The sequence below is a fragment of the Akebia trifoliata genome, chromosome 2 (genome assembly GCF_017979445.1).
Source record: "Akebia trifoliata isolate Shusen 1 chromosome 2, ASM1797944v1, whole genome shotgun sequence".
NCBI lineage: Eukaryota > Viridiplantae > Streptophyta > Magnoliopsida > Ranunculales > Lardizabalaceae > Akebia > Akebia trifoliata.
Window position 1 is genome coordinate 32,110,702 of NC_141376.1, and position 16,272 is coordinate 32,126,973.

General features: G+C 39.1%; 1 protein-coding gene across 1 annotated transcript; it reads right to left on the reverse strand.

Annotated features, from left to right (window-relative positions):
- Positions 1–2,852: 2,852 nt before the first annotated feature.
- LOC147410171 (uncharacterized) lies at positions 2,853–3,764 on the reverse strand. Its single transcript, XM_086432069.1, has 2 exons — positions 3,417–3,764; positions 2,853–3,365 (listed from the first exon to the last, which is right to left on the reverse strand). Exons 1-2 carry the CDS (start codon positions 3,762–3,764, stop codon positions 2,853–2,855), a joined length of 861 nt encoding a protein of 286 aa, XP_086288195.1.
- Positions 3,765–16,272: the final 12,508 nt, after the last annotated feature.

Consider the following 16,272-nt stretch of genomic DNA (forward strand, 5'->3'; position numbering starts at 1 on the left):
TTTTCCTTCAAACCAACTCCTCAGTTGGGCTCGGCTCCTATGGAGGGGCCGAGGCTTTTCCTTAGATTGCAGGCATAGGCGCAAAGACGACTTTATTGGTAATATTTCTTTAAATTAAATACATTCCATGGTGATGAAATTTCACCCCCCGCCGGTGTCTCCAAGTAGTACACACCTGTTTCCCCGATTTTGCGCACCATGTATGGGCCCTCCCAGCTACAGCCGAGCTTCCCGCTATTGACTTCTTTGGTGTTAGAAAATACCTTTCGTAGAACCATATCGCCGACTTTGAACTCTCTGTGACGTACCTTCCGGTCATAAGACCTCTTCAACACCTGTTGGTATCGTGCTAATCTTTCTATGACCCTTTCCCGCGTTTCATCCAACCAATCCAAATTTCGAGCCACCATTTCATTGTTGGACTCTGTCTCGGCCACTAGCGTCCTTGTTGTAGGAACCTGTATCTCGGTTGGAATAACGGCTTCCGTTCCATAGGCTAGTGCGAACGGAGTGAAACCTGTTGCCCTTCTCGCCGTGGTTCGGTACGCCCAGAGGACACTGTGTAGCTCGTCTACCCATCTTCCCTTGTGTTCCGCCAGCTTCTTCTTCAAGTTCGCGAGGATTGTCTTGTTTGATGCTTCAGCTTGGCCATTTCCTTGTGGATATCTTGGTGACGATTGCAGTGATCGGATTCCGTATTCCTTGAAGTACGATTGCACACGGTTGCCCTTGAACTGTGTTCCATTTTCAGAGATCAATGCATAAGGGATCCCAAAGCACGTTATGATGTGCTCCCAAGTGAATTTGATGACTTCCTCTTCCCTGATCCGTGTGAGGGGCACAGCTTCCACCCATTTAGTAAAGTAGTCTGTAGCTACTAGGATGAACAGCTTACCCCCCTTTCCCCGAGGCAGAGGTCTAACAATGTCCATACCCCATATCGAGAACGGCCAGGGTGATTTTATGGGATGGAGTTCGCTGGCTGACTGCAGATGCATGGGGGCATGTTTTTGGCATTGATCACAGGTCCTTACATACTTCTTACAGTCTTCCTGCATCCTAGGCCAAAAATAGCCCTGACTGATAACCTTATTGGCGAGCGACTGTCTTCTCGAATGATTGCCACAGATTCTCTCGTGGATTTCCACCATTATGAGCTTGGACTCTTCCTTAGTAAGGCACTTAAGAAGTGGTCCCCCGAAGGACATTCTATACAGCTCCTCCCCAACGAGAGTGTACTTACTGACCTGCCGAAGTAATTTTTTGGCTTCCCCCTTATCTGTCGGCAGAACCTTTGTGTGGAGGTACCGTGTGAACTCCTCTATCCATCCCGAGGTTCTTCCAGCTTGCGCGCACTCCTTTTCCTCGTGTTCAATGCTTGCTTTTGACAGGTATTCCACCGGTAACGACCGTCCTTCTGTTTCTCCTAGCATTGAGGCAATGTAAGCCAACGAGTCTGCATGCCTGTTCTCATCCCTGGGTATCTGGCATATCTCCACCTGGTCGAACTTCTTAATCTCCCGTTTAACTGAGATCAGGTATCTCGCCATGCGTTCGTCCTTTGCTTCAAATTTTCCGTTGCACTGGTTTGCTATAAGTTGGGAGTCGGTACATAGCTTTACCCGGCCGATTTTCAACTCCCTTGCCATTCTCAACCCGTGGATGACTACTTCGTACTCAGCTTCATTATTTGATGGCCCATACTCGAATTTGACTATCTTTTCCAGTCTATCATTACTTGGTGTTACAATTACTATTCCCACCCCCGAACCTGAGTAATTAGATGACCCATCCACGAAAATTCTCCACCCTGCCTGCTTATCCCACAACTCTACTTCTTCCGTCCCTTCGTCGTCGTTCTCCAACTCTTCCCAGTTCGGATCCTCAACCGGGAAATCCGCAAGGAAGTCTGCCAGGACCTGTCCCTTTATTGTTGTCCTGGACTCGAATTGTAAGTCGTATTCACCGAGGATTACAGCCCACCTCGCCATCCTCCTCAACTTTTTGGATCTGTGCATCATCTCTTTCAACGGGGTGTCCGTCACAACTCGGATGCGATGTGAAAGGAAGTAAGGTCTGAGCTTGTGTGCTGAGTAGACGAGTGACAACCCCACCCTTTCCGTCATGGTGTACTTCATCTCCGATAAGCCCAACGTTTTGCTGACATAGTAGATGGGGTATTCCCGTCCCATATCGACTTTAAAGAGAACCGAGCTTACTGATGACGAACTAGTTGCCAGGTAAATTCCCAACTCCTCTCCCTCTTCGGGAGAGCTAAGGATCGGTGGCTGCCCTAAATATCTCTTCAGATCGTTGAACGCTGCCTCACATTCCACACCCCAGGCGAAATTCTTCTCTTTTTGCAACAACGTGAAGAGCGGACGGCATCGATCGGATACCCTTGAGATAAACCTGTTCAGCGCAGCTATTCTCCCTGCCAACTTCTGCACCTGCTTCTGGTTAGCGGGGCTCGGCATTTCTACCAACGCCCAGATCTAGTCTGGGTTTGCCTCGATGCCTCTCCTGGTGATAATGTGCCCGAGGAATTTCCCAGAGGAGACGGCGAAGACACACTTCTTCGGATTCAACTTCATCTTGAAACTCCTCAGTCGATCAAATGTTCGCTTGAGGTCAACCAGATGGTCCCCTGCTCGCTTGCTTTTTACCAATAAATCGTCGATATACACCTCCACGATCTTCCCGATCAATCCTTCGAACATTTTCGTCACGAGTCTCTGGTAAGTTGCCCCGGCATTTCTCAAGCCGAACGGCATAACCTTAAAACAAAATAATCCTTGCTCGGTGATGAATGATGTTCGTTCCTGGTCCTCCACTGCTAGGGGGATCTGGTTCTACCCCGAGTATCCGTCCATAAATGACATTCTTTCATGACCAGCAGTGGCATCGACCAACCTGTCGATCCTTGGCAGCGGAAAACTATCCTTTGGGCACGCCTTATTCAGGTTCGTGAAGTCAATGCACACTCTTACCCTCCCATCCTTCTTCGGTACTGCCACTATGTTCGCTATCCATTCTGGGTACTCCACCTCCCTGATAAACCTGGCCTTCAAAAGCTTCTCGATTTCCTCATTTACCCCCTGCCTGAGGCGCGACGACAGCCTCCTTGGTTTCTGTCTAACAGGTCGGAAGCTTTTATCAACATTTAATCTATGACACGCCACCGACGGGTCTATCCCAGGCATGTCCTCCAATGACCACGCGAATACGTCCTTGTTTGCCCTCAGAAGTTGGAGCAATGCTACCTTCTCCTCCTGCAACATTGTGGTACCAATGCTAACCAGCTGTCCTCCATCATCGCCGAGGTCTACGGCTTCGACCTTTTCGACTGTTACCTGCTGCTCTCGCTGCGGTAGTTTCTGTAATTGCTACGAAGCTTCATTCCCAGTTGGAGGTACCTTTATCTTCTTTGGAAGGACGGCCTCGGGGCCTAGGTCTTGCTTCAAGGCCAAGTGAAAACACCTCTGCGCCATCTCTTGATCTCCCCTGATTTCCATTATTCCTTCCTTACCCGGGAAACGAATAACTTGATGATAGGTTGACGGGACTGCTCTCATCTCGTGTATCCACCTCCGCCCTAAGATTGCGTTATAGGCCGAGTCTGCATCTATTACCACGAATCTTGTCATTACCATTTTGGACCCTGCAGAGATCGGGAGCGTAATTTCTCCTACCGAACTGCTAGCGGCACCGTTGAACCCATAGACGAGGGTCGGCGTTGGCTCCAAACTACCTGAAACCCCCATTCTCTTAGCCGCGCTTAGGAAGAGAATGTCCACCGCGCTTCCCGAATCCACAAGTATTCTACGGAGCTCGACGTTTGCTACTGGGAGTGCGATTACTAATGCGTCCTGATGGGGCCCTGCCGTCCCCCTTAGATCACTTCCGTGAATACGATTGCTTGGGGATCTGCTCCGTGGTTTGTCGTTCAAAATGCCCGTACTCCTGATGCCACACTGTTAACCCTGATCATATGTCGGATCTTTTTTACTTTCTCTTGAATCTCCCGCCTAGACGGCACTTCGGCCCCTAATAATCCTGTGATGGTATGAACTATCCTGCGCTCTTCCGTCTCTCGACGCCCTCCTTTAGTTGGCCTTCTTTGCTCGGGCTTTCGTTCGGCTCTCTCGGTAGTCTCCCCTCCTCTTCTTCCTCCCGCGGAGACATAACCTTTGAGCTTCCCTGCTTCGATCATATCCTGGATGATATGGCGCAGCCTGTAACAGTCCTCAGTAGGGTGATCCTCAGCCTCATGATACTCGCAGAATGGTTTTCCGGGTTTCCCCTTATACCCCCGTGGCGGCTGAACGAAATCGGGCTCCCCCCTTATGTGCCTCAGTATCACGGATAGTTTTTCATTGAGCGGGGTATACGTCCGGCCTCTCTTCCACCATGACTGCTCGTTCGAATCACTCCGCCTTTTCTTACTTCCTTCCACTCCAGGGTGGGTCGGTACCTTTGCAGCATCTATTCCTCCTTCGCTGTTGGCCACTGTCTGAGTGCTTCGTCTCCTGCCCTTCACAGATTCTTCCACCAGGATGTACTTTTCCACCTTCGCATACAAATCTTCTAGACGAGTAGGGTCAGACTTGATCAAGGACTCATGCAACCGTGTTCCCGGGATTACCGCAGCGATATACGCCGCGCATGCTGTGGCCTCGTCCATGCCTTCTACATCCAGGGCTCTTGTTCGAAAACGAGTTACGAATGACCTAATACTCTCCCCAGGCTCCTGTCGAAGGTTAAATAGAGTGTTAACTCCAACCTTCTTCCTTCGCAGGTGTACAAACTGCCCAACGAACGTTTCTTCCAGCTCGGAAAAGTTCGTAATGGACCCAGCTGGTAAGGCCTGGAACCACATCATGGCCCCGAGCCTCAAGGTTGACGGAAACAGCTTGCAGAGCAATGGATCATCGTTCTGGTACAGCACCATTTGACTTTTGTAGTGCAGTATATGGTCCATAGGGTCTCGCGTCCCGTCATAAGTTTCAAACTTTGGCATGTGGAACGATCTGGGTGGTTCCGAATTCATTATTCTTGAAGAGAATGGTGTCCCTTTGAGTTCCCGAATTGCGTTCCGTACCTTTTGTGCGGGATCCTTTCCTCGCGCGAATTCCTCATCCCTTCTCTTGAGCATTTCCTCCACTTCCTTCCTCGTCATGGTTTCTTTAACTTCAGAGCTTCCTTGCTGCGTTTTGACTGTCGCTGAGTCTTCAGTCCAGTCCGCCTGCGTCCGTGCTGCTCGGACAATGTGGTCGCTACTTTGCCCTGCACCCAAGCCTTCTTCGGTCTCCGCACGCTCACCTAGCCTTTGCCTGAGCTCCTCGTTTTCCCTCCTTATGGTCATTATCATCATTTTGTTTCTCTAACCCCCTGTGCATTTCCTCTCTCATCTCCGTGAGTAAGTTGTACATTGCAAGCATTGGGTCCGGCGCGTTTGGGGGCGAGTCTGCTGGTAGTGGGTTTGACGGCTCTCCACGATTTTCGCCTCTAGCTCTTCCCATCTTGGTCGTTTTTCTCCTTGTAAGATTCCCACAGACGGCGCCAAATTGTAGATGCACGAATTGGCTCTACACTTTCCTTCTCTTTAAGCTCGGGAGGACCTGCAAATCAGCCCACTCCGACGATCAAGTTAGACAAATTGATCAGTGTAATGTTTTTTGAGAAGAAGAATTCCAACCTCTTTTTACTCACAGTTTTCTTCTTTATATAGGCGTTCTACTTGATCGTTTTCTGTGCCACCCCTTGAGGTGACCTAGGGTAGTTAGCCTACTCTCTGACATGTCAGCTGCAGGAGTTGTTGCAACTGCCCTATCACTTCTGAGAAAATCGGAGTTGGTCTGACATGAAGTGGGTTGTCAGGACTGACTGTCTATCACTGGCACACCTGTCAAATCTGTCCTACCGACCTATGAGGCAGTTGCCCGGACCACTTCACCGGCTGATGGCTTAGTTCCGAGCTTAGAATCCATGCATTCGTCGGGGTTAATAAACCGAGCATGAGTCGCGATTCGTCCGACCTTAAAATCATTAATCTCTGGCCCTTATTTGAGCCACGTGTCTGTGCTCAAGAATTTTCCCCCACACCTATAAATACCCTATTGGGGCATTTGTAATAATCATCTAAGAATTCTCAATCAAATAAGATCTTTACAGTACGGAAGGGTCTAATAAAAATAAATGAAGAATAGGAGGAGGAGATGTGAAGAGCAGATGGTACAGCAGCAAAGGATAGTCACCATTACTACTGCTGGATATACCATGATGGATGATTGTAATTTGTTGGTGGGGAAGATAGACGCTGAAACTAGTTTGCTTTCTTTGAACAGAGAGAGAGAGAGAGAGAAGAGACGCTGATGCAGGGTATTGAAGTCATTTCCTAAGGACCGGTTTATGGTGATTCAGCTCGCGCAAAAACTTAGGGGGCGATTGATTGCGCTTGTAAACGCAGATTCACGTGCGTTTGCGTCAAAACGCCGAGATTTGCAATAATTCGCGCGCTTGATAGCGCTTCAAAACTCTGCGTTTTGAATTTGAAAACGCAAATTCGTTAAAAAATGCGGTGAAATGAAAAGCGCGTGAGACCCGCTTCACGTAATTGCGTTTTAAAACGCTGAAGTGAAATGACGAAATTACCCTTCGTCATTTATCCTATTTCCACGCACAGTCCGCGATATAACCTTATACGTCTTCGTCTTTATCACTCTCTCTCTCTCTCTCTCTCTCTCTCTCTCTCTCTCATCGATTTCAACCGTATCAGTGAACCCACCTCGACGTCGACGACGACCATCTTTCCGATCGAAACCCATCGACGACGGTGACGTGCTGATCGTTAAATCAAAACCCATCGAAGACGACTGTAAACAGCAACCTTTCGAAACCCATCGACGCCATTTCTTGTTGAATCTAACTCCGATCAAGACAGCGACGTCGATCGAAGCCATTGAAGCCATTGAAGACCTCGTTTGCTATCTAAGCCATTGACAACAACGATTTGAAGTTCGATCCAACGCAATATCTCTGTTTGCCCTTTTTTCCATTGACGACTGTGAGCATTCTCTCTCTCTCTCTCTCTCTCATCGATTTCAATTATCATGATTAATTTTTGAGTAAATTTCATATTAATTGTTCAATATGTTTTCTTGTATGTATTTAAAGTTAAATTGATTGTAGAAAGTTTGACCCTAACAATGGAGAAAGATTGATTAGAACTATAACAAATAGGTGTTTTAGGAGTTATTGAGAGTAGTTTGCTTTGATATTTTATTTCTCTGATAAAAATGGAAAAGTACTTTGAGCATTTGGGCTCCTAACACAAATCGATTCGAGCTATCGAATATGAGAATTTAGGATTTTCATTTATAGATAATTCAGATGGTGGTGGTGGTGATGTAATGTGGAAAATGATCTCCATTTCCATTACTAACTTTGCTGTTTGCATTGGTTTTACTCTGTAGTAGTTGTAGAGAGTAGAGACTATATGGGAAAAAGTAGAAAATTAAATCAAACTTCAGGATCTTGAATGGGTTGTGCATCAGTTACTGGATTTTCTAATGGGGTGGGGTTGGGACGAGGGGAGGAGGGGAGTGGGGCTTATTTTGGGTTTGATTGTTCTGTTCAATTGAACCATCTATGGGATCTACGTAGGGGCGAGCTTTAGATTTGGTGGGAAAAACAATGGAACATTGCCTTGGAGCTCTAAGGTATACTAATACTTGAAGAGGATAAACTATTATTAGATATTTATTCTTGACTGATGATATAGATTCGGATAGTGTTGAATGAAAGAAAATTGGAGTTATGTTGCAGACCTCGATATTTGGGATAAGGTATAGATGACAATGATGACGGCGATTTAGAACATGTATTGCAAGATGAGTTTGTTTTCTCTCATAATATTGTTGGTTAAATTATGTGAAATTTTTTTTGAGAGATGTTGTTATAGGAAATTTAGTAAACCTTTCATTTCGTAATGGTCCCTCATTTTTTGCGAACTTACCGCTTTTTTATTTATTGTCGAACTTGACGCCTTTTTATTTAGTGTTGAGTTCATGATTTTTATTGTCGAACTCACCACTATTTTTACATTTTAAACACATTTAAAAAAAAAATTTAGTTGTTTACAAGCATTTGGTTGGTTTTTATAATTTATGGTTGTTTGTAATTTGGTTTATTAACCTTGTTTAATGTGGATTACTCGTGCCTTAATTTTGATGTAATGATTTAATTTTTTTCAAGTGTCTTATTCTATTCAAAAGATAGTTGATGGTTAATTTTTTTTTAATCATAAAATATATAATTATGTGTGGAAAAATGTTATTATGCATAGATAATCAATAGTATTATTTTTACTCAAACATATATTGAAAACTTGTAATGAATGTCTAACGTATTATATTTTTTTTCATAATTCTATATATTGTTTATTTTTATTTTTATATTTCTCTATATTTAGTGACTATATATTTTTTATAGGGGTATTTTTGTATTTTTGATGCATTCTGTGTACATTATGTTGGATTGTGTATTAAGCAGGTATTCATTTATCAGGAAAATTTTATATGTCTATTTTTAAGAGGAGATGCTGCCGAAATTTCTATAGAATTATAAATTTTTCTATAATTTTTTATAGATTTATAAACATTTTAAAATTAAAATAATTATTTTTTTATTCTTTATATAATTTTATTATATTTATATATATATTTAGTGTAATTATATATGTATAGGGGTATTCTGGCAATTTTTATGCATTCTGGTTGCATTATCAACCTTAAGGGCATTCTGGTCATTTTACCCTACTACAGCAGATTTTAGAAGCTGTATCAAACAGTCCACAGTCAGATTCTAGTCAACAGCACAGCAGTTTTAAAAAGCTCTATCAAACAAGTTTTTCAGCTTTTCAGATTCAGACAGTAGAATCAGACAGCAGATTCAGACAGCAGAAGCTGACAGCAGTTTTAAGAAGCTGAATCAATCGCCCCCTTAAAAAAATAACATAGCACTTTTTCTGCGCTTCAAAAAACCGCGGCATTTTGCGACTTTTAAAATCCCGAAAAACCGAAACAAACACTGCCACTTTCCTTTTTGCGCTTAGAAGCGATAAAAATTGCGAAAAGCTGCATTTTGAAGTCGAAACAATCACCGCCTTAGAGGTGTGTCAGAAATTAAGAGAGCGGTCGGAGCTTGGTTAGGAAGTCTCAATGGAGTTGCTGTCATGAATCCTCCCATTTGTCGCACCTCTTCGCCTCTCTCTTTCCACGGAGGTTTGGTTCCATAGCTCGAGCATCATTTAATTTCAAGAAAAGAGAAAGGGTTTGGGTCTATGTTCGTTGCCATTGCCATTTGAGTTGCATCGACATGTCTCACCTCACCTTCTTAGAAAGTTGAGGGTGATCTATGTTCGTTGCCATCTTCTTGAACTACAAAGAGAGAGGGTTTGGGTTTGTGTTCGTCTGGGTTTGGACAAAGAAAAGAGAGCGATGAGGGTCATCTGTGATTTTACGATACTCTGCGATAACAACACCATCGGAACGCCATCTTCTTGCCGCACTCTTCCTGGAAGAGATATTTTATTGCAGAGAGGTACGTATTTTCTCTCTGTTTATGTTGATTTTTTTTCCCTTTTTGTGGTTGATTTTTATTTTCTTTCCTTTCTTCAACAATGTCATTATGTTTGTGATTCAGTAGAAACATGTTTGGAGAGCCCAAACATCAGTTAAGCCAACCCATTTTAGTACTTCACCTTGGTGTTTTGTGTTTCAGTTTCTGGGTTTTTGTATAATGTTTATGTTTTGTTTTTGAGTTTTTGGGCTTTTTAGTTTTTTATTTGGTAATTTTAGGATTAATTTCGTTATGGAAAAAACAAGTTGATCCATCTCATATTATGAGAACAGAGTGTTACCAACAATTGGCCAAGGAACTATATGTTGTTCAGCTCATTGCAATTGTTAATGCTTTTCATATACTCTTTTACATTTAATTCTGGGTTTTCGTATTTGGTTTGTGAGTCTATTTCCTTTCATGAATTTGGTTTTATTGTTTTGGTTAATTGGAATTTTTTTGTTTCGTCCCCTTTGTATTTCATTTCCTATCTAGATATTTCTATTTGTGGAAGTTATGGTTCTGTTGTTAAGTTGTATTTATTTCAAGTTTTGGTTTATGCAGCCCTTGACTATGCAACCCTTGAATCATTTTTGTGAAAAATACTTTGCAATCTTAAAACATCCAATACTTTGCCATCTTGAAGTAAAATCCTACTATGGTCCAATCAAATTGACAAATTTTGGGTTCTCAAAACATTGGTCCCAATACTTCCATCAAACGTCATTAAAGTGTGAAAATTTGAAGAAAAAAACATATGCACCTAAAAGTATTGGTTTACTCAAAATTTGTTCAAAAGGTTTCAACGAATTTTAGTACATTTCACATTGGTGTTTTGTGTAAGAAAACTTGGTTTTTGAGCCATTGAACGTATTTGACATTCTAGGTATTAGTTTCATAGAAATTGCCATAAGTATTTATTGTGGTTTAGATTAAGATTTGAACTATTTATTATGTTTTTGAATTTCTATCTGCGAGTTCCTATGCTATTTTCTATTTTCTAATTACCCCATAAAAATCTTACAATTACGCAAAGTATCATCAAGATTCTCTTAAATGTCTTTCTCATGTATTCTAGATACCTCCATAGTTACGAATGTGAGTGAGTCCAACTTCTTAATCGAGCGTTTCTCAAGTTATCCATTGACATAGTGAGTCACTATTATCTTCTCTGAACAATGGTTTGGTTGAGTGATTCTAATAAGTATTTATCATGGTTTAGCTTAAGACTTGAACTATTTATCATGTTGTTGAATTTCTATATGTGAGTTCCTATGCTATTTTCTATGTCCTAATTACCCCATAAAAATCCTAATGTATTCTAGAATTGAGAGATTCCTCATCTCTTTACAATTTTGATACCTCCACAGTTGTAGCTACAAGTGAGTCCAACTTCCTAATCAAGTTTTTCTCAAGTTATCCATTGGAATAGCAAGTCTCTATTATCTTCTCTGAACATTTGTTTGATTGAGTGATTCTAGACCATTGAACAAGTATCCAAAGTGGTGCTCCCTAACATATTATGCATTCCTTTTAATTTTCCATTAACGATCTGTCTACGTATTGGTGGTCCCATATATTTTTCCTCATCACGCTATAATCGGGTCGTTTTCCCCTTCATTTTGCATCAAAGAAATAGAAAATTCAAAATCTTAAGCAAGAAGGAAAGTCAATTCTTAATTTATCTTCTAGAATCAATCCACTTAAATCAATTAGAAAGCACCTCCCTCTTTCTACTTCCTAGAACCCTTAGAATCCATTATTTGTTTTACACCTCCCTCTATGCAGACATGAATTGATGGGCAGTGGACCACATGTATGATACAGTGCTAGTGTTCTTTTAGGATAACGGCCTTTGCTCCATAAGAAAAATCTCTCAATCTATTTTGTATTTTTAGTCTTCCTACTTCAAGTAATAAATAAAAGATTGTTGATAGATTATATATCAGAGAAAACGTAGAGTTAATTGATCTTCAACTACTTTGATTAAGGAATAGGCTATGGGCTAAAACAGTTGAAATAATTGCAAATATATCTTTACAGCTACTAGTTATGCGCATTTGTATGTAAAATTTTTTTTTACTACTCTATACAAATGTATATTGTAGTATAATGATTTACTAGGGTTCTTTCTATCTCATTGAACACATGGGAATCTACACCTTAGGAATATAAGAGTTAAAAAATAAAATTAGTTAATGGCACAAGACTCACATCTGTTTTTGGTAAGCTATTTTTAGAGAGAGCCCATCATTAGTTAACGCCCTTCATTGTTTCACAAACTATGTTATCAATGTTAGTGAGAATATTTTGGACAAGAAGGCGGTTTCATTTCTAGGATAGCCTTTTTTAAGAAATGGTTTGCTCTAAGCCATGTTATCAATTGTTAGTGAGAATATTTTGGACAGCAGGTTGGTTTCATAATTATGTAATTAATATATTTGTATTAGCACTTATGTGATTTATTATATAATTAATACATTGGTAGTTGGGATGATGTGGCTAGGTTTCTAATTTGTTCTTATTCAAGCTTTTTTGTTTTGTGCGCATTTTTATTTCTAAACACATATGGCTGCTTGGTATTGGTGAGTTGTAGTTACCTTTAGTATGATCGTTAGTCACTTAGCGTGAGATAATAAACCATAAAACTGGTTGAGTAATGGGAAATCATTTGTACCTTTGGATTGGAGACATTCATATTTCACCATTTAAGTCTAATTAGAGCCAAATGTTTGTGGAAGTACTATTCTTCAAGCTTTTATTTGTATCTTTGGATGTGTCTTCCTCTTGCCTTTTTAGAACTTTTTCCACGAGGTTCTCGCCTTTTAATTTCTAACCATCTAGACAGCTCACCAATTGGTTGGATGGCTAGGACGCGTTACAGTGTTCTGTAATGTTGAGATTATAATTAGAGTCAAACCTTTGTAATGTTTGTAGAGTGTGCTTTAATCTTTAAAAGTTGGGGAGCCAATAGAAGCTCTCCCATTTTTATTTTATTTTTTTGCCTGTTTTTAGGGTTTATGATTTTATATGAGCCTAATCATAATTGGAACCAACTTCTCAAATGTTTGCTCAAGTGTTATAGTGTTTTCTAATGTTGAGATTATAATTTGAGCCAAGCCTATGTAATCTTTAACTACCACGATAGAAAATGGTGGGATTTTGTGTCCAACTAAAATGTTCATTATGTGTAGCCTTCAATTTCTTAATTTACGTGTAATATTCAACCCATGTTCACATTCAATTTCTTTATTGTGGATGTGTCTAGCTAAAATGCTTTGTTCTTTATACTTATATCAATAGACTTGGAGCAGCATTCCAGCATACTTGACATCGCTTGTGACTAAAATAGTGGGGTTGTAAGAATGATTTTTGCCAAGAGGTTGATCATTGTAGAAGTTCATGGGCCTAACTCATCCTCATAAAACTGGCTTGTAAGGTGATGATTGCCTCAGGTTTTATATATATAGCCCAAGGTTATGATACCCAGGTGATGTGAGACTATCGCTCACACTCCCCCTCAAATGTAACCTGTCTCCTATATCCCGGTGGTTGCCTTCTTTGATACCATATAGAAGCTCATGGGCCTAACTCATCCTCACAAAACCGGCCTAACTCATCCTCACAAAACCGGTTTGTAAGTTGAGGATTGTCCCAAGTTTTATATATAGCCCAAGGTCACGGTACTCAGGTGTTGTGGGACTATAGCCCAAGTTTTATATATAACCATATAATATAAGTGTTTTATTATATAAGTTATATACTTTAAATGTTTAATTTATACAAGTTATTTTATAACTTATATAATTTATATAAGTTATAAATTTCAAATTCAAGTTTATATATAAGTGTATATAAGTTTATGTAAGGTTATAGAAGGTTACTCGAACCCGGAATCGGATCCGAAACTAAACTAAACCCAGAATTTTTGGTTTGATTCGATTTTGGGTATTGAGTTTTGATGAAAATCCAAATCGAACCCCAAAATTCCTGGTTTGATTTTGGTTTTAGCAACACCCAAACCGAAATCGAACTTGAAAATCAGTTTTTGGTTTGGTTCATTTCGGTTCTACCCGAATGTACATCCCTACATGCATATGTGCAAATCCTACAAAAACTCAATATTCATGAAACTTAAACACAATGACGAGAACACCCTTGACACTAAAATAGACCTAGAAAACATGTTACGCTTAAGAAAAAGCTCTCGAACATTCAAAAAAAAAAAAAAAGTACCCAAGACCAAGGAAGTCATTAGAAATTTTCACAAGACTTTCCAAAAATAATCAAAATACTTTGGTAGAGCCTTGAACACTATCCACATTAAAATATCTCAAAATATATGAAATCAATATTTTTGACCAAATCGTTGTGAAAAATAATTTCCAAAATACCCTGAGTCCTAAAAATCTTTGATAGAAAATACATTTTCAAGGGCAAATACAACAATTTCTTTCAAAATTTGTGAATCCACAAATAAATTGCATTCTTAAAGGTATGAGGGTCTCTTTCTAAGAGAAAATTAATAAAATCAGATTCAAAGGATGTTGCTCTAGTTCTTTTGTTTCTCCTAGTTTTATATCAGATTCTTGTTCTTTAGGTTCATTATCAGATATTTCATTGTGAGATCTTTTTAAAGGTCTATCAATTTTATTTCTTACAAGGACACACATCCTCAAAAATTCTAACATCTCTAAATTCAATTATGGTGTTAGAATTAATGTCATTTACTTTAGATTTATACACAAAAATCTGTAAGCACTATTATTAATAACAAACCCAATAAAAATGCAATTGATAGTTTTAGGACCTAATTTGATTCTTGCAAGCAAGAGGGCAACCACTTTGGCTAAACTACCAAACACTTTCATGTATTTAAAAATAGGCATTTTACCTTTTCAAATTTCATAAGGTGATTTATCATAATTTTTTAAAGTTATTTTATTTAAAATATAATATGAAGTCAATATGACTTCTGCTCACAAATTTTGGGGTACACTAGAACTTACAAGTAATGAATTAACCATGTTTTTTAAAGTTTTTTTTTTTTTTTATGTTATGCCGTTCTGTTGGAGAGAATAAGAAGCAGTTGTTTGGTGTATAATTTCATTTTCTTGACAAAAAATAATTAGAGGATTATATTCATACTTTCATCGTCTGTCAAATCTTAAAATTTCAATTTTCTTTTCAAGTTGATTTTCAACTTCAAATTTGTGACTTTTAAACATATCTAATGCTTCATATTTATTACTTAAAAGATAAATCATATAAAATCTAATGCAATTGTCGATAAATGTTATAAAATATTATTTATCGCCTCTAGATTGAATATATTTTAAATCTTACAAATCAAAATTAATTAATTATAAAGATTTTGAAGATTTTTCAATATTTTTAAAAATGTTTTTTTAGCAAACTTTGATTCAATACATATTTCACATTTTTTAGACGTGTTAATTTGCATTTTAGGAATCATACTAATATTCATTAATTAAATAATTGATCAATTATTAACATGGCCTAATTTAATGTGTTAAATATTAAAACATTTAAGAATATAAGCAGAAGTATCATTATTATTAATAAATTCAAAAATTATATTGAATTTGAATAACCCACCATATAGATAATCCTTTTCCCACAAACATTCCACTCCTAGTGATTATATATTTGTCGGATTCAAACACCATTTTGAAAGTTCTCTTACTTAAAAGAAAAGTTGAAACCATGTTATTTCGAATGTTTGGAACGTAAAGAACTTCATTCAGAGTTAGAACTTTGTCAAATGTGAAATTCAGATTCATTTATCTTTTTTTGATCACATTGGATGTGGATGAATTTTTCATCTCCAACATTGTTGTAGGAGGAAAACATGTCTTTCTTGAAGTATGTGTTTGGTGGTTCCTGTATCCAACCACCAATCATTGGTATAGATACATGATTTTTGAATCCAAATATCACCTTTACAAGGATTTGGAGTCGTCATCATTCTTTTTTTAGAAATGGGTGTGAATGGTCGCCTGAAAGATATTTTTTTGAAAAAGTGTTATTTTGGCATCATAGTGACTCTCGTATAGATTAAGACACCAATCCACCTAAGGTCTAGGTAAGGGTCCGGTTAGAGAGAAGGGAGGTGTTAGGCACCCATCTCTTTCCATCAAATGATACGAATCTTAAAAATGTGGTCATTTTTAATAAAAAAAATTGTCATTTTTAATAAAAAAGAACGAAATAAAAAAAGGTCAAATGATTGACAATTTGTACCCTTAAGGAGTTTGTTATCGACTTTAGTCGTAAGCATTTCATTGAAAGAGGTGATCTTCACCAAAATCTTACCTTAGAGAAATAATTTTGAAGATTGTTGACTAGTAGCTATGGGCCTATTCTCATGGGTTGAGAAGGGCCCAATCTTTGATAACCTCAAAACGTTTTTTATGGTGTGCAAATTGTGGATGATGATTAAATATGATATAAATTTTATGTTTTTTAAAAAGGGTTTCAACCCTTACACTTTCGATCGAATCGAAGTCTGATCTACCGGAAATAGGAGAGGACTAGCATCACATCTTTTAGAGGTTTTCTAAGAAATAAAATTAAAGAAGTGAGGGAGGGGGAGATATAAGGGGGAAATGGAAAGGGGAGAGAAGGGGA

Bases quoted from the DNA above. Each gene is read 5' to 3' on its own strand.
- LOC147410171 (XM_086432069.1), bottom strand. From the start codon at position 3,764: ATGGGGGTTTCAGGTAGTTTGGAGCCAACGCCGACCCTCGTCTATGGG. The intron at 3,366-3,416 runs GTACCTCCAACT...AAACTACCGCAG, and splicing joins TCCTTCCAAAGAAGATAAAG to CGAGAGCAGCAGGTAACAGT.